The 17,327-nt window shown below is 33.7% G+C and overlaps 4 protein-coding genes across 9 annotated transcripts; 2 read left to right on the forward strand and 2 right to left on the reverse strand.

Moving 5' to 3' along the window:
• Positions 1-69: 69 nt before the first annotated feature.
• LOC136411989 (esterase AGAP003155) lies at positions 70-1,309 on the reverse strand. Its single transcript, XM_066394826.1, has 4 exons — positions 935-1,309; positions 539-736; positions 328-471; positions 70-273 (listed from the first exon to the last, which is right to left on the reverse strand). Exons 1-4 carry the CDS (start codon positions 1,128-1,130, stop codon positions 98-100), a joined length of 714 nt encoding a protein of 237 aa, XP_066250923.1. The 5' UTR covers positions 1,131-1,309; the 3' UTR covers positions 70-97.
• A 175-nt stretch (positions 1,310-1,484) lies between these two features.
• On the forward strand, positions 1,485-4,925 carry LOC136411988 (multiple coagulation factor deficiency protein 2 homolog). Of its 6 annotated transcripts, none has more exons than XM_066394821.1 (7): positions 1,490-1,722; positions 2,301-2,438; positions 2,547-2,624; positions 3,009-3,079; positions 3,140-3,288; positions 3,423-3,614; positions 3,836-3,969. In XM_066394821.1, exons 1-6 carry the CDS (start codon positions 1,606-1,608, stop codon positions 3,608-3,610), a joined length of 741 nt encoding a protein of 246 aa, XP_066250918.1. In that variant the 5' UTR covers positions 1,490-1,605; the 3' UTR covers positions 3,611-3,614; positions 3,836-3,969. The 6 variants fall into 6 exon arrangements, with proteins under 6 accessions (XP_066250921.1, XP_066250919.1, XP_066250918.1 ...); XM_066394820.1 differs by lacking the exon at positions 3,836-3,969 and adding an exon at positions 4,701-4,811 and having other exon boundaries at positions 1,491-1,722; XM_066394824.1 differs by lacking the exons at positions 3,423-3,614; positions 3,836-3,969 and adding an exon at positions 4,701-4,925 and having other exon boundaries at positions 1,485-1,722.
• LOC136411974 (WD repeat-containing protein 46) lies at positions 4,892-7,128 on the reverse strand. Its single transcript, XM_066394800.1, has 9 exons — positions 6,701-7,128; positions 6,366-6,645; positions 6,074-6,309; positions 5,739-5,903; positions 5,626-5,687; positions 5,393-5,565; positions 5,241-5,336; positions 5,080-5,187; positions 4,892-5,027 (listed from the first exon to the last, which is right to left on the reverse strand). The coding sequence occupies exons 1-9, from the start codon at positions 6,943-6,945 to the stop codon at positions 4,941-4,943; spliced, it is 1,452 nt and encodes a 483-aa protein (XP_066250897.1). The 5' UTR covers positions 6,946-7,128; the 3' UTR covers positions 4,892-4,940.
• A 1,442-nt stretch (positions 7,129-8,570) lies between these two features.
• On the forward strand, positions 8,571-14,566 carry MED24 (mediator complex subunit 24). The gene is made up of 11 exons (XM_066394921.1): positions 8,571-9,117; positions 9,410-9,634; positions 9,837-10,112; positions 10,273-10,469; positions 10,624-10,878; positions 11,041-11,260; positions 11,472-11,720; positions 11,933-12,194; positions 12,550-12,798; positions 12,958-13,168; positions 14,043-14,566. Exons 1-11 carry the CDS (start codon positions 8,802-8,804, stop codon positions 14,463-14,465), a joined length of 2,883 nt encoding a protein of 960 aa, XP_066251018.1. The 5' UTR covers positions 8,571-8,801; the 3' UTR covers positions 14,466-14,566.
• Positions 14,567-17,327: the final 2,761 nt, after the last annotated feature.

Genomic DNA, 17,327 nt, shown 5'->3' on the forward strand with positions numbered 1-17,327 from the left:
CAAAGGGCGAAGGAATAAAGATACTTAGGAGAACCGCTGAGGTGTGACAAAGACAAATACTAAAACTCATTTATCTTAAACAATTACTATATTAATATTAATAATTACTCTTTTCTTTCGTGTCTGCCTCCTTATGTTGTTTCCGCAATAGTTGGAGCTTAAAAAAGCTCTGATAATCATGTTTCTGGAGGTTTGAGGCAGCTAAATAATGTCCCCCTGGATGCCTCACTACTTTTGGGTCTTCAAAACACTGAGATAGAGCCTCACTCATTTCTGAACAAATTGAAAAAAATTATTCAAAGTTACTCAGAATTTGCTCAAAATCACCTGTAGGAATGATTTTATCAGTTTCCCCAAATATATGCATACTGGGCAAATTAATCTCGTCCATGTAATACTTCAAATGGGGGAAACTCTGGGACTTAAAACCTCCAGCCATTATGGCAAAATTGAATTTTATGTGTTGAGTTACTAGAGAAATTGATAAAATTAATTTGAATTAACAAAAAACCTTTTTCAAGGCCTTTAGTTTGCTTACATCCTCTTTGCTGCAAGTCACACAAAAGCCCTAAGAAGCAAGCGCCTTGAGAAAACGCTAAAACACCATCAAAAGGTCCTTCTTTTTCAAAAATGTGTTCTATAAACTGCACAGATTCTTCAAACCCAATTGCAGGACCTCCTTGCCTGATACCTCTATATGTTTTATCATCTCGATTAAAAAACCATCCATATTGTTCTATAAAAAAAATCATAAGAGAGTGAGACAACTGATATTCCAATGTTTTAATGCAAAAATGCTTAACTATTGTTTATCAAGATTAGCTGAGAAGTAGATTTTAGTTTAAAAAAAGTAGTAACAGACTGGCAGTAAACCACAAGAACTTATATCAAAGGAGAGTGTTAAAGTAACTAAAATTTACAACTTAACATATACCCTCATCTTTGGACTGTCCAATATTGGGGTCTTCAAGTGCATTAATGTCATCCACTAGAATCACCTTGTGGGGGGCTGTCACATAGTTGAATTTTGCCCATTTGTGTACAATTTTGCGAAAAGAGCCAGTTTTCTCCTTGAACACTTCAGCATTCTGCCTGTATCCGTGCAAACACAAAATATTCAATTTTTCCATTTCAAAAACTCAAAAATTCTTGAAAGTACAACAAACTGTTTTAGATTTATAGAACTTTTCTTCATTCATGTTATGTAGGTGTGGTCGCTAGGGAAAGATGTTCATTAAGGATGTTAGGATTTTAAGGAAAAACAGTTTTGAAAGGAGAGTAGAGGGAAATTTAAAAAAATGAAACAATTTTGGATTTTAGTAAAATTTGGTTATTTGGGAATTGATTCCGTGCGGCAGGAGGATAAATTTTGTGATTGTGGTGATCCTAACGTTTATTGTTCCGCCGCAGAAGTACGTCAACCCTTTCGATTGGTTGAAAGAGTTTTATCATCCAACAAAATTGTTTTATGTCAATCTCTGTCAATGTAATGATGATGTGTCCTTTGTCTTAACCACACTTTTCTAGTGAAGAAAAGGAAAATGTTTCAAGTCTGAAAACTTTTCGTCCAAAATACGCTTTTTAACTTTCTATTTCCTACTGAAAATGGTTAAATTGTTATTAAAATTCGGCCTTCTCTGCCTCTTCGTTAGTGTCAATTCACAGAGAGGAGCTCCTCCAGGGGTTAATCCTCAACATTATCAACCACAGGCACAGCCACAGGTAATAACTAATTCTAGCATATGTTAAGGCTCATTCTGGTGTATTCACCTTATTATGACTAAAACTATCTTTCAAATATACTTTTGCTTTAATTTTGAATATGCCTTGAAGCATATCTCCTCAACATCCAGGATGTCCCTGAAATGACTATCCAAAGCTTGACCTAAAATTTTTTACTTACTTACTTTTTACTTTTACTACTTAAAACTACTTAAAAATAAGGTATTCTAGGTAACGTTACCTATAGTCAGGGCGCAAAATATTCGGACTTTTGGTTAACATTTACAAAACATGGCATTTCGGACTTAAAAGTTGAAAAATAAAATTCAATTTGTTTTATAATGACGTATAAAACCATTTGCAATAAATGAGTTCATTTGATATTTTAAAAAAATTGAACAAGAAAAAAATTCCTTGTATAATGAATAAAATGGTTACAAGGACCCAAAAATATTCAAATGGTATTATTTTTTTTGTTTTAATTTATGTGTAAACTTGTATGAATATCACATTATTGCTTTCAACAACTGCATTTAATTCTCATTTCGTGTTATAATATAAATTAAGCCTTTGTTTAGTATGCGCAACAGCCACAGTATCAACAGCAAATGCCCCAGCAGCAACAATACCAACAAAATGTGCCTCAGCAACAAGTGTTACAACAGGTCCCTGTTCAAAGACAACCTCCAGCTCAACCTCAATATCAACAGCAACAGGTTAGGATATCATATTTTGTACTGTTGAATCTATTTTTGGCCATTTTTTATGTTAAAAAATTGGAAATCTTTGTTATCATTGGAAACCTCCTTTTGGCTTCATGTTAGGTTCCAGTACAACAGTACCAACATGTAAATGCTCCACAACAACAAGTTCCTGTAGCTGCACAACAAGCCCATCATCAAGTAAACCAATTTTCTTAACTTGAAATGCATCAATTTGCATGTTTATATTTTGAGTTTAGTCATGTATTTAAAATTTGTCTCATTTCATTTTACAGAAAATTCAGTTTTTGCATGATATTAATATAGCTGTCAAATATAATTATTATTTAATTTAAAATAAAGCATGATCACTAAAAAGAGAGTAGGCGTTGAAGTATCAGGTGTATATATTTGATAAATACATCTTTCAACCTGTTGTCAGCCAGATGTTTAATGGTAAACAACAAATGACTTGATCAATGCCCTATGTTTGTGATTCACCACCTATAGCCAGGTTTTGGTTCACTGCCTACTGCAAAATAATTCTTTAATGATCACTTATATCATTCTCATTGTTTGTTATAGCCATCAGGACATGACCATGGGCATGGTCAGCGTCAGATTTTTAACTCGGGAAATATTGCACATGAAAAAGAGTAAGTAATAAAATTGTGGATTTTTCGGTTATTTAAAACAAACAATATCCTATCTTAAAGACACATTCAAGAGCACATGGAAGTACCAATAGACACCAGCAAAATGACTGAGCAAGAGCTGCAATTTCACTACTTTAAAATGCATGATGCAGACAATAACAACAAACTGGATGGATGTGAGTTAATCAAGTCTTTGATTCACTGGCATGGTAAGTTAATTTACACCTCAACTCTCTAAATAAACACTTACACTTCACATACATGTTTTCATACACTTACAGCAATGTGCTTTAATTATGTATTGTCGTTTAGCTTTGTGTGTTTGTGATGTTTTTCCAAATAGAGCAAGGCAGCAAAGAGAAACAGGGACAAATCGAGGAAAAAATCTTCAAGGATGAAGAATTGATCAACCTAATTGACCCGATTTTGAATGTGGATGATGGCAACAAAGACGGATATATTGATTATCCGGAATTTATAAGAGCGCAGCAGAAAGCGGCGGCTGCAGGGCAAAAACAATCTCAACATTAATTAGGTAATATTGTAATTAGGGGGGGATTTTAATAAGTCATTTCGTAGGAGGCTTCTGTGTGATTTCGGGCTAATTTCACTGAAATTTTTCATTGACTATTAATATTTATTATTATGTTTTGTATTTTTGTGGAAAATTGTTTTCGGGCTAAACACTACATTGAAAATTATACAAGGAAATACCTTCTTGAACTTATGAATTGGAGATATTTTAACCCATTTTAGCTGAGCAAGAGAAAAAAGATGACTTAAAAATTTGGTTAGATGAAGACCTGCTGACCACTGTTGATGGTCTTTTACTTCTCTATGATAAAAATACTGATGGTCAGATTACATGGTTGGAATATGCCAAGCAGAACAAAGTTCAGAGAGAGTAATGAATCCGCACATCTTGGGGAATTACATTAGTCATTACTCTCGGAAAAATAATTTTTAATCGATTTAGTCCACAGTTTGTCCAGATTTTAGACCTTTTATGGTTATTAATCCTTACTCCTTATAGTACGTTTTCCTGGCATTTAACATTCCTTAATTTATGGCTGAGAAAATTTGAAGAAAATGGTTAAAAAGCAAACTCATTTATAGTTTATTAATTACAGTTAAGTTATGTATGTACGAAGGGTTGTGAATTACCGCCTAAGCAGATATTGGCTTTGTAAATAAACAATTTTTATAACAACTTATAGTTTGTTTATTGGATTTTTTTTTTGCATATTACCCTGTTCAATTGTGTAGTTTTTTGGTACTGTTTTTACGTGTGCTTTTAGTTTCGGCTTCCGAATTTGCTTTTTAATAGCCATTCACGTTTATCAATTTTTTAATTATAAGAAATATTTATCGATTCTTATTAAGAATGATTTTTGGAAATGGGAGTTTTGTGTTAGATTTAAATGGAGGAGTAATAAAAAATTTGGACTTTAAAAAACGTGAAGAATCATTGCCCATGACTCAGGTTTGAATAATTAAATAAAGGGGAAATTCAATGCAGGACACTAATGTAATAATTTTTCTAACCGTGTTAGGTCTCCATTTTTTAGACAAATAAATGGATATCTAAACTAGGAATAAGTTTATTTTAATTCCGTTTTAGTGGAAGACCCCAAAACCGACAGGGAAAATGTTGTGGGCACAATATATGAAGATCAAGGCCTTGCAGAACTGGTGGACGGGTTTCTCAAAACTACAGACGTTAACAATGATGGACTTGTCGAGTGGTTTGAATACTCTTCTACGTACTAAGATAATGTTGATTCTTCCTTTATAGTCAAATGAAACATAAAATTTCTTAAAAATATACAAATTTTTAATTAATAAATTTAACAATTCTTTTTTACTTAAACCTATCTAATACATTATAAGCACCTTTCTTTTTTTGTTGAACTTTTACTTCACTCGCTCTTTTAGCTTTAACGAATTCCTGCAATTTTATTTAAATAATAATCATATACTAACACAAAAATAATAAGTACCTTTTTAGCTTCTTCCTGCCGAACCTTCTTGGCAATTATAGCAGTCCTACCTCCTTTCCGTTTTGCCTTGTTTTTTGGTTCGTATTTAATTTTGGGCGGTTTCAAATGCTTAATGTTAATTTTTAATTCATAAAAGATAATAAATTATTTAATACTCTTACCAACAGCTTCTTTTTGGCTTCTATTTTATCCCTCAGCGTTGGCACATCCACCTTAGATATCACAGTGGGATCCAAGGAAATGAGATCTGGTTGAATCTAAATAGAAATTTGTCTTTTTATGGTTAACTGAAGATCATAAAGATTATATTGACCTTTTCTAAAAGAGCCTTAACTTCAGATTCTTGCCTTTGCTTTTTTGACTGGAATGGATTAGCTTCATATGTGTCAAAGTGGGGTTCTCCTGATCCTGGCACTAAGACACTAGTGAAACCTCGAGCTGTAGAGACTCCCAGTATGTCTTCATATGGGCAAAAGTTAAAGTTCCCTTCAAGTGAAGAGAAAAGAGAAAATTGCAAAAAATATTATTTTTGTAAGAGGGTTTTACCTATTGAATTATTAAATCTGTGCCTCAAATAAGGCCTCTTTGCAGACTGAGTACAACAATCCCTGAAGAATAACAGTTTAAATCCATATTTTTAATTATTGCAATTATCTTACTTATAAACCTCCACTATATTGCCAGACCCTACAGCAAGCATTTTCTTCTGTGAAAATGCTAAATTCGTAGCAGCATTAATCAATTTATACTCCTGCAAAGGCCCCTCTAATTTCCTTATATCCCATATTTTCAATTCTCTATTTGTGGCTGCTGTTGCCATATACCTAGATGGGAAATTGGTTGTCTCCATTAAAATTATAATCACTTATCTAGCAGAATCAAAATTATACAAGACCTAGAAATCCTTGGAGGCTCAATATTTGTTACACTTCATTTAACAGATTCAACACCATTGCACCTTGATGTATTGCAATTATATTAATTTAAGACTTACATGCCACTGGGATCTACATGAACAGATGAAATGGGGGCTTTATGGCAAAGCATTTTAGCCAAAGGTTCTCTGTGATTGGGACTCCACATAGAAATAACCCCTTTTGCATGACCCAAACATAAACATGCATTCCATGGGTTTTGTGTCAATAAGGTTAATCTGCCTAAATTTGTATTGAATTGAAACACCAATTGACCTATTGAGACATCCAACCAACTTAGATAGCCTTCATCACTCTGAAATCATTATAAATTTAAATAAATGTTTTACAAAAATAATTTCATTAACATACACAACTTGCCAACAAGAAATGATATGGTAGAAATTCAAGTCGAGTGACTTTGTTCAATCTCTTGACACAATGAATCTCAATTCCTTGATTGTCATAAATGTAAACCCAATCTTTTTGGGCAACAGCAAACATTGTTTCAAGATGCAAAAAGCTAACATCATGCACACTTTCCATCACATTAATTTCACAGTGGAGCTTCTTTGTGAGCCAGTCAAACGCAGCCACATGGCCTTTCCTGCCTCCTATAACTAGATGACGTCCATTTTTTGTATACTTTGCTCTAAATATAAAATTATGAGGAATTAAAAATGGTTAGTTGAAGCATGAGATTGTACCTGTAGGGGCCAAATTCTAGATTCAATTCAAAGGATTTTGCTGCTGCTGTTATATCTACACTATTAGCAATTTGTTTTTGTGTAAACTGAGTTGTGGTTTCTCCACTATCTGCCTCCAAAAAGCCCGCATCTTCAATTAATAGTACCTCAGTTACTGCTGCAGATTCTGTAGCAAACTTGATATCCTTCTCTTTTTCTTCAATTTTTCTCAGAAGAATCTTTCGTGAAGAAAAAGCTGGCTTCATTGTTCCCAATTGACAACCCACAAAGGAGACAGCCAAAAAATGAAGAAGCGTCCAGGAGGACAGAAGAGCGCCGAAGGATCTCTTGTGGACGGGGAAACTTCAATCTAGGAACCACTACCAATTTGCACTGAGACACCCAAAAGAAATAACTGAAAGTACTAGAATACACCAAATGGAATGAAGTTTAGCCAGCTTTACAAATTACGTATTCTTTAATAAGAAAACCCACAAGAATCCTGTTTAAGGCTAAAAATTGACAACTTTGTTAACCCTTATTTCTTAGTCTCATGTATAAACCGACCGTTTGAGGTTATGACGGCGTGGAAATAAATATAAATTGATCATATGACAACGGTTAACACAACATTGACTACCGATTGTACCTATGCTAGTCACGATAAAATTCTTGATGCACGTTACAGCTTCAATGACGACAGCGTTGCCATCTTATGAAAAAAACAATACTGAGTGCGGTAATTATATGCATACTGATTTTTAATCCTTAAATGAATAGTTTTTACAATAATACTGAAGATAGGATCTGGAGTTGTAAGTCAAATTGCCGAAAAAATATAATTTCTCAAAAACGTGGCATAAACCATAAAATATTAACGACAACGTTGCAAATTAAGATGTGTCGCCAATCTGACAATAATAAATCTTGAATTTAACCAATATTTACAGATTTTATTCAAATAATTATTTGCTATATGTGTGTTAGTTAGAAAGTAAAATGAAAATCTTCATAATATTTTCATTAGCAGGCTAAACATTTTTAGCTTAAATTTTATCCTGTTATATTTGCAGCCTTTTGCTTTGCTTGCTGTGCTATTTGGAACGTATGTATACATATGGCTACTTAAGAACAGAAGTGATCCAAGTAACATATTTAGAAAAACTGAACTATGCCACTTTTTGAACTTCCTTGTCGTCATATTAGTTAGTGCAAAAGTAATCCAAGTATTATTGAACACTTTTGCTAATAAAGTTCTATTCGTGACATTTTTGCATTGTCCTAGAAATATAAAATCATTTTTTACTTCTTCAATATTGGACGTATCACAAAATTTTCTAGTAAAGACTATGTTAAGTTAATACTTATCATAACATAAACATATTGTAACAAATATATTTGCCTCAATTTTAATAATTACGAAAACACGTTTTGCTCATTATCTTAATTATAAAAAAATGCTACTTGGATCACTTCTGTTCTGAAATAGCCATGTATATCCACTTGAATTAACCCGAACACACCAGTGCTTCGCATAGTTGTCATTTGGGTAGAGAATACTCATTACTCTGACTAATTCTGATTGTTTGATTTTTAAGAAACTATCAGAACAGCAAGAGGATTTCTTGCAAACTAGGTGCTGGAGACATGTACTTTGAGTACATTTAGGAAGACCAATATCTTGAGCTGCTATAATTGTTCAACTTTCTGTAGCATTATTTTATTTTTTACAAATTTATAGTTTATTTTCTCTGCTTACACTCCTTTTTCCAATTAACCATACGTTATTTGTAAAGATTTGAATTGTTTGAAATAGACATTGATCACGCATGCGTATTGCAATTTACAAGAATTTTCAAGGACAGATCGCGAATTGCTTACCCAACAAACCCTCAATACTCGATAAGTCTCATTCCAATACAATTAAACTGTTTATATTATTTTTATTTGTTATTATTTATATTGTATTAAACCTTAAAAATCATGTCTCAGATGTGAAAATCGTGTGCAAAATAATGTGTTGATTGTCTATTAAAATAATCCACCACCAAAATTTCTAGTTGGAAATGGATTTGGTAAAGAATACAGTCTAGACCTCAATTTTCGGCATAGTTGAAATAAAATGGCATCAAAAACTACTAGTTCCTTAACAGCCCTCCTATTAAGAGCTTGGAGAGAACGTTGGACAGATTTGCAGTGGGGTATTAACGTCAAGACAGTTTTACCCCGAGGAGTTAGTGGAGATGTTTATAATTTAGCAGACTGTATTATTGATCAGGTTGTTGTTGGTGCGGGTGCAAATCAATTAGCCTTAAGTTATTTGCGGCACTCTCTGAGTGCCCAGCTGATATCTCATGCAGCTGTGCTCCGAAGGCTGAGCAAATATGAACAGTACAATAATACACATTGCTTTGCCTCTCTATTGGAATTTTTAGAAGGTAAGATATATAAAGCTAGAGCTATTATCCCTGTGACCATCAGTTAAATAGATAATCTTCATATTCTCCATAAATTCATAATTAAAGTGTAGACTAATTGTGGCTTAAATTAACAGTTACATGCAAAGCTCAATTTAAGCTATGCAGTTTGGTTCGTAACCCTACAGGAGCTATGAGGGTTCATCAATCTTTTTTGGGGGGCTCATTTAATTTGTGCTATTACTACTAAGATTTTAAATTTTGTATCCTTTTTGATGATATGTGCCTTTTAAGGGGATTATTTTGCTTATAGATATGCTGCCGGGAGTGACATGCTTTGGAAAATCAGAAGAAATAGAACTAGCAAGAAGTATTGTGGTGATAACTACATGGTTACTAAATATCCTGTATCACTGTAGAAGTGATAAAATATTAACCCAGAAGGTAAACCAACTGTTAAAAAGGATATTGTCTGATGACTTCTATGTATCAATGATGTGCTTAGCCAAACATAGTGAAGATGCAATTAGAAAATCAGGTAAGGCATTTAAATAAAAGAATGAATGATTCATTAATGACTTGTCTCACACAAATAAGTACAATACAACAACCTACTTTACCCAAACTAATAATTATATTGAGTGACTTGGGTTAGGAAGTATTTTAGATTTTGGATACATTTAGATTATGCATTGCAGTTATAAATAAAGATATAAATGCAGATTATGATTTTATTGTAGAGATCGATAAGTCTGATGCTTCTCAGCTGTCAGAATTTCAAAAAATGCAACGTATATGTACCGAAGTACTCTCGATCTTGGCTGAAAGTGACTCGAGCATTCACCATATCGTCAAATTAGAAAATATCGACGTGCATATGTTGTCTCTTTCCGTACATAGCGAGAGATTGCCAGGGTTTCTAATTCAAAGTTGGCTTCAGGTTCAACTTGTTGGCCACCCAGGTGCCGATACTTCTGCTATAATCTACAAGCTGCATATTCTTCAGAGGCTAAAAGGTGGACATTTTTTTCAATTGTGTATAGTTTAAAAATTATGCCATATTAGTGATGAATCTTTAATTGTTGTTATAAGTGCTGGTACACTCTATTACTGTTTTATTTTCAAATTTCCTATCTACTTTCTTCCCTCCCCAGATTATTTTTCCTTTGTTTTTAGGTTTTTCCGACTCAAGACTATTTGCCGAATTAATAAGAGGTAGTTTAATCTCTTTATTTGATGTGTCCGAAACGCGATGTCCCCATGCCAGTCACATTGGGGCCTTTATATTTATGAATATACCTCATATATTTCAAGAATTTTCTGAGAAATCCGACACGTCAAGTGTAACTGATGCTCTCGACTTGTTATTACAGGTATATAATAATAGAAGTATTGTTTTTCATTGCGCTTCTACTATTTAACGAAATACATATCGTATATATTGATATAAAACGATGGGAATATTGTTTTTATTTGCTGTTCTTGAAATCGGGTGAATGTGTGTTTTTTCCTCAATATTAATTTTAGCACAGCCAATTATTGGACGCTATTGATGTAAACGGATCTTGTTCTATATTGACAAACATATTGGAGGAATTAGCGAAAGTAAGATTGATTAATGAAGAACAAGCCAAACGTTTCTTGGAGAAAAGAAACTTGCCGCCGTCTGTTAAATCTGACAAACCGCCTCCTCCTAGTAGCATGCAGAGTATAATTAGGTGCGCTCAATCATCTTTATCTGGAATTTTGAAAACTTTGTCATCAGATTATCATAAAATATTGGTAAGTACCCAGGGTTACCAAATTGAACAACCCTTTATAGTTTTAGAATCATGTCACTATTAATTCGACTCTCTTAATTAAGTGCTGTTGCACTAAAATGCATTGAAAACTTTTTGTTTGTTGTTTAGTTTTTTCCATGTTTAATACATATGTTTATTACAGGATGTGACTTTGGGTATGCTACATAAGGTGTTCATGGGAATAAGTTTCGAGGTGATTTTAGCCGTGGCGTGCAGTTCAGGTCAACTGAAGGCCCTCGTGAGCCGATTAATTCCATTTAGTGAATGCTACAATAATCGAGATAGTCTAGGTCAAGACGACTCAAGAATGCAGCTTTTTGACTTAATTTTCGTAATGTTGATTGCGATTGTACAAAATTACGGTAAGTTAAGACGCAGTTTCCGAGCTTTACAGGTACGTGCAAGTACATTTTCTGTATTTCTTATATAACATATTTGCTAGTACTGGGCCGTGTGCAACACTAAAAAATGTGTAGTCTTCTGTTGGAGGAACATTACCTTCCTAACGTACATAAAGCATTTCAAAATGTGCTTTTATTTTAATAATAAAGAACCATTAATGCCTTTTTTTAGGAGCCTCGACAGTTTTAGAGCTGGATGGCGATTCCCTCATCGAACAGTGGATTAGTTCGTGTCTAGTTGACAGTTATAACCCAAAGTCACCAACTCAACTGTTGGCCATGAGCAACCCGGCCATAGTAGAGGCATTAATTCAGCAGTTCAACTCTGGCGACAGCGACTTTAAACCTAATATGCAACTGCGGGATATTATTTTTAATATGCCGGCTGTAATGCATGAAGTGTTGGTTGCTTGGGAGCAAGGTGAATGAACTTATTCGATTAATTTAAGTGATACACGATGGTCCAACCATACTTTATCATTGTTAGCTCATGAATCGTTAAAAATAGAAAATCGCTTAAGAGTCAAATTATTAGTGCATTCTTAACTTTAAATGCAAGCTAGTTGCCATAGAAACTTTGAAATTGAGTCTTAGACCGGCATTACTCTGGCAATTTACAGCTAAATGTTTTAGGTGCTTTAATTGCTTCAGATGTGAAGCGTATTTTGGACGCAGTAAAGGAAAAAACCTGTTGTTTACCTATAGCTGGAGCTACGTACTTGTGTTCATATTTAAGGAGTGCTTCTCCAGATTCAGTTCTCAAACCGATGAACATGATTCAACAGCTTTTGGCTTGCCCTGCTGCTCTCGAGGAAGAAAATGAGGAAGACCAAGAGGAAGACGAAGGAGATGAGTCACAAATTGCACAGAAAAATGTACGGAAGAAAAGTTTAAGGTGATCATTCTTTCTGTCAATTGTATTTACGTCAAGTAAAAGGTAACCATTTAAAAAAACAACAGTTCCTTTTCATTATGAATTTAAGCCTTCCGGTTACTTCCAGGAAGATGGTTTTTCCAGCATTGGTGGTATTTCCTATATGTTTATAATAGTATTAATAGCAAAATTGTTAGACAATGGTCTAATGTTCTTGTCTTCCTCTTAACGCAAAAGTGACATAACAGAATTCTTAAAAGTTAGGTGACAATGCATAATATATTTTGTTGACATAATTTATTAATTCAGGTTGCCACTAGGTGCTATAAACAATGTTATAGTCTTTGTTTACTTCTTAGACCACATTTGTTTACAGAGGACGCTGGCAACTGACATGCGATATAATACGGAAGATGCAAAAGGATATTCAAGCTCCCAGTACGAAAAGTTGTGAAAATCTAGTGTCACGGTCCCCAGCAACAGAGTGGTTTCACAACGCATGGGGTCGTGCAATTAGTAGAGGTTGGTTGGACTATAATTCAACCAAAATTTTACACTGCCTTTTAAGTACCGCCGGACCTAGATGGCTTGTGAACGCAACTATACAAGAACTATTAAAGTTGAGGTAAATACTGTTCAAGACAATTTCAAATTTATAAGAAAAACTGCCATGTAACTATCGCAAGGAACTAAAACACGAATCGAAGGTGACGACTAGATGCGCGATGGCCTCAATATATGAACTTTAATCTAATCTATGATTTAGAGAACTATTTTTTTACAGGTTCAGGGATCAATTGCAAAGAGGTGTAGATTTAGCTTTGGCTATATTGCACGTGAACATTGTAGCCTGCACGACCGAATTGTTGTCCCATATACTGCCGCAGCTCTTATACGTAGATGTACAATCGTATACTCTTATGGAACCACAGTTATCATCATTAGCCTATTTAACAACATACTGCCTATATACTTCTTGGGATATGTTGTCCGAGGTAAACAATTAGCTTTTTAAATTATTATTTTCAGTCTTATTATATAAATTAATATATTATCGGTATCAATCTGATTAAATCAATATAAAGGAAATATACAGGATGTCTCTGAAAAAGGTTCGGAATTCTGCGATTTTTCCATTTGTTATGATCGACTCTGACATCATACGTCTATTTCCCTCCCAAAATCTATATACTAAAAGCATGTCAACCTTCTCAGCGCCAGAAGAATGTTCCATTTAAAAAAAATTATCCAATTTATAATAAACTCAACTCCGATTGACAACAATTATCTTATAGTAAACTCTATCGGTATGTCCAGTGTACGGAAAATTTATTTTATTGTTGCGTAAGAAACTCAAAACACATTTTAAAACAATTGTTTTCATGACAATGATGAATTACAAGACATCGTAAATAATTTTTCGTAGTGAAACTGTATGCCTAACGAAAATTTTACAAGAGACAAAAAGTTTCAAAATAAAGCCAATTGGTGGTAGAGAAAAAATTAAAGCCATTCGTATAAGGGGTGATAAAATAAAAACTTTTATTTACGAATCACGAGCCATTTTAAATATTTCCATGCATTAAAGTAAGATTGCGTTCATGTCAAAACACGCTAATTTAGTTCCAAAATTAGTGAAAAGTGATAAAAGCGTTTAGCAATTATTTCTAACAAACGATATTAATTTAGTACACTATAGCGGCAAAACGAAGCAACATTGGATATAGATAAGTCTGCCTAAAACGTCTTATTTTTGATTCAGGAATTTTTGGTCAAGCGTTGTAGTCATTTCAGGGACCCCTTTATGTATATACTTTTTTATTTAGAGTTTCAGTTGGTTACAATTTTTAACTAAACCTTCCTTTCCAGGAAAAAGAAGATGAACCGCCCATGAAGAGGCCTAGATTTGATAATTCAGAATCACAGGATTCTGAAACGCCATCCAGAAAATTAATAGATTCTTTGCTTCAGCTCCTAGCCATGTATGAAAAAATGCAAGAAGGCGGCGTTACGCCTCAGACACACTTCATTTTTGAACTGATTAAAACGTTGGTGGAAGTTAAAATACCATCTGCTAACGGGATACTGTCACATATTCCTGCTTCATTAATATCGGATTTATTGAAAACTGTACCAGAAATATTTAGTTATCGTATGTTGTTGCATTTGCACGACGTGCAAATAGCGGCTGGCAGAACCAATATGGGGAAGGATCTGTGTATTTTAAGGAATTACCACTTAAGAAATGCCTGCATTACGGGTTCAGGAACCAAAGCCAAAGTTATCGAATAATGCATTGGGGAATGTAATGTATTTATTATTGATAAAGTAATATTTAAAATTTTTCCATGAATTAATTCCTGGAAGTTATTATAATAAAATCCAAGTACATATGAGTGCAATTTTAATAACATTTTTTTCGGCCTCTAGTACCTAGTAATAAAAGTAGTAGTAGTAATAACATGAGGAGGCCAAAAACTACGATTAGGCCTTAAGCTCTTTCACAAATGAGAGACCGGAGATCTACTCGGACCGTTCAATAGACTGGAGGTGTTTTCATTTAAGAAAGACTCAAAGTAAGAGTTACTCAAAAAAAGTAAAGAACGTTTAATTTTTAAAAATAATTTGTGACTTAATTGAAATTAATGTATCCGTCTTTAAAGGCCACTTTAAATAGTATAATTGTAGGCGAGAAATTTTGACTTTTGGGCGAATGTACTTGAAACGTGATGGTCAGATAGTGCCGGCAAAAGAACGTGTTTTTAGGGAAGAATTCAGGCGTCGGGAAGAACGAGGATTTAAAAAATTTGGTAAGCAAATGTCGTTGTCGTATCGCATAAAAAACTTGAAGAAAAGAGACCCCCTCTTACTGTTCCAAAAAACTTCTAAAAAATATCATATTTTCTTGTAATGTCATCTCATTTAGAAAATTTCTTACCGTCTTCTGAAAAAACACGGGTTAAAACTAATTGAAAATAAAAACTTGATACGGGGCGCAAGTCGCACATATATCATGTATGAAATTATTAGGAAATGCTGTTTTATATAACTCGTGTCATATTGGTGAGCTCGTTTCGCTCGACCCGGACCCCCGTACCAAGATAACCACACGCTGTATACAAATTCTTGTCAAATATTTCTTTCCCATAGGCCTAGGACTTCAGGTGAAAGTTTAATATGGTCTATTTCATCTGTGGGCCTTCGTACTATGACTTAATATTATCTAAATGAAAAATGTTCCGTGAGAAATTATCTAAACAACTTCGTAGCAATAGGACTGGAGGGATATTATTACGGCTTACGACTCACTGATTTCTTATAATTACGCCATTTAAAAATATTCAGGTTCTATATTGCTCTTATTAAAAAGCAGCTTTATACTTGCTTTGGGTTTAATGCGGGGACCATCTCTGCATGGGTCCTCTCGGAGCATTAAAATTCACAATATTATCATTAACCAGGTAGGTAGACATTTCTTCGTTTGCAACAAGACAATCTCCTTTTCCGTGCCGAAGAATTCTTTTTTCGTGGTATATATATATATATATACAGGGTATTTCAAATTCGACTCTCACCATTGGGATCTCGGAAACTAGAGGAGATATGAAGAAGTTTAACTGGGGGCAAAGTTGCGTAATCTACCGCTTGATCGAATACCATTTTCAAAATTTTCATTTTCCGAGTACTTTCGAAGATATCCGAAAAAAACTAAAAATTAGAGAATCCATTTTTTTTGAGTTATTTGACAAGAAAGATTAAATCCATAAGCACATTTTCATTGCCACTTTTTCTCAGCTACACTATGACATATTCAGATTTGCCATCCGAAGTTTCGTCTTTCGGCTATCATTATCAACTTTATTTTTTCTTATGAGCGCCATATTGGATTTTTCGACAGAAAAATAGTGCGTTTCATTTTGATTTCATTGATATTAAACTTCTTATTATTTACTTTTTTAAAAGCTGAAATATTTAAATAAAAAGATATATTACATAGTTGACCTTGACTTCATCGAAAAACTTTCTTTTGTTCGCATTATATGACAGAACTCCTCAAACGAGATTAGAGCGTGCGCAGATTTCCAATGAAAATGAGCTTCAGAAGTGAAGAGAAACGAGATATGTTAAGACTATATTACAAATTTGATAGGAACACTACGAAAACAGCTCAAATATATTTTGAGATATCCGGAAAGACAACAGCCGCATAAAACTTTGGATGAATATTTCCAAAGCACCAAACTGACCAAAAACCTAAAATGAAGTATGGAAACAGAATGGAAGAAGATTTTCAAAGGTACGAAACTCAGCTAAATATTGATCCAAAGTTTTAAATAATGTTTTATGCGGCTGTTGTCTTTCTGGATATAACTCAAAATATATTTGAGCTGTTTTCGTAGTGTTCCTATCAAATTTGTAATATAGTCTTAACATATCTCATTTCTCTTCACTTCTGAAGCTCATTTTCATTGGAAATCTGTGCACGCTCTAATCTCGTTTGAGGAATTCTGTCATATAATGCAAACAAAAGAAAGTTTTTCGATGAGTCAAGGCCAACTATGTAATATATCTTTTCAATTAAATATTTCGGCTTTTAAAAAAGTAAATAATAAGAAGTTTTATATCAATGAAATCAGAATGAAACGCACTATTTTTCTGTCGAAAAATCCAATATGGCGCTCATAAGAAAAAATAAAGTTGATAATGGTAGCCGAAAGACGAAACTTCGGATGGCAAATCTGAATATGTCATAGTGTAGCTGAGAAAAAGTGGCAATGAAAATGTGCTTATGGATTTAATCTTTCTTGTCAAATAACTCAAAAAAAATGGATTCTCCAATTTTTAGTTTTTTTCGGATATCTTCGAAAGTACTCGGAAAATTAAAATTTTGAAAATGGTATTCGATCAAGCGGTAGATTACGCAACTTTGCCCCCACTTAAATTTCTTCGTATCTCCTCTAGTTTCCGAGATCCCAATGGTGAGGGTCGAATTTGAAATACCCTGTATATATATATATATATAAATACATAGCATGTCCGTTTCTGGAACTCAACCACGGGGATCTTTCGAAGGTATTGGAAAAAAACTGATTTTTTGGAATTTCTTTTAAATTTTTTCCTATGGTTATTCGGCGAGTTAATTCAAAGTGAATA

Source organism: Euwallacea similis, chromosome 11 (genome assembly GCF_039881205.1).
Source record: "Euwallacea similis isolate ESF13 chromosome 11, ESF131.1, whole genome shotgun sequence".
Taxonomy (NCBI): Eukaryota; Metazoa; Arthropoda; class Insecta; order Coleoptera; family Curculionidae; genus Euwallacea; species Euwallacea similis.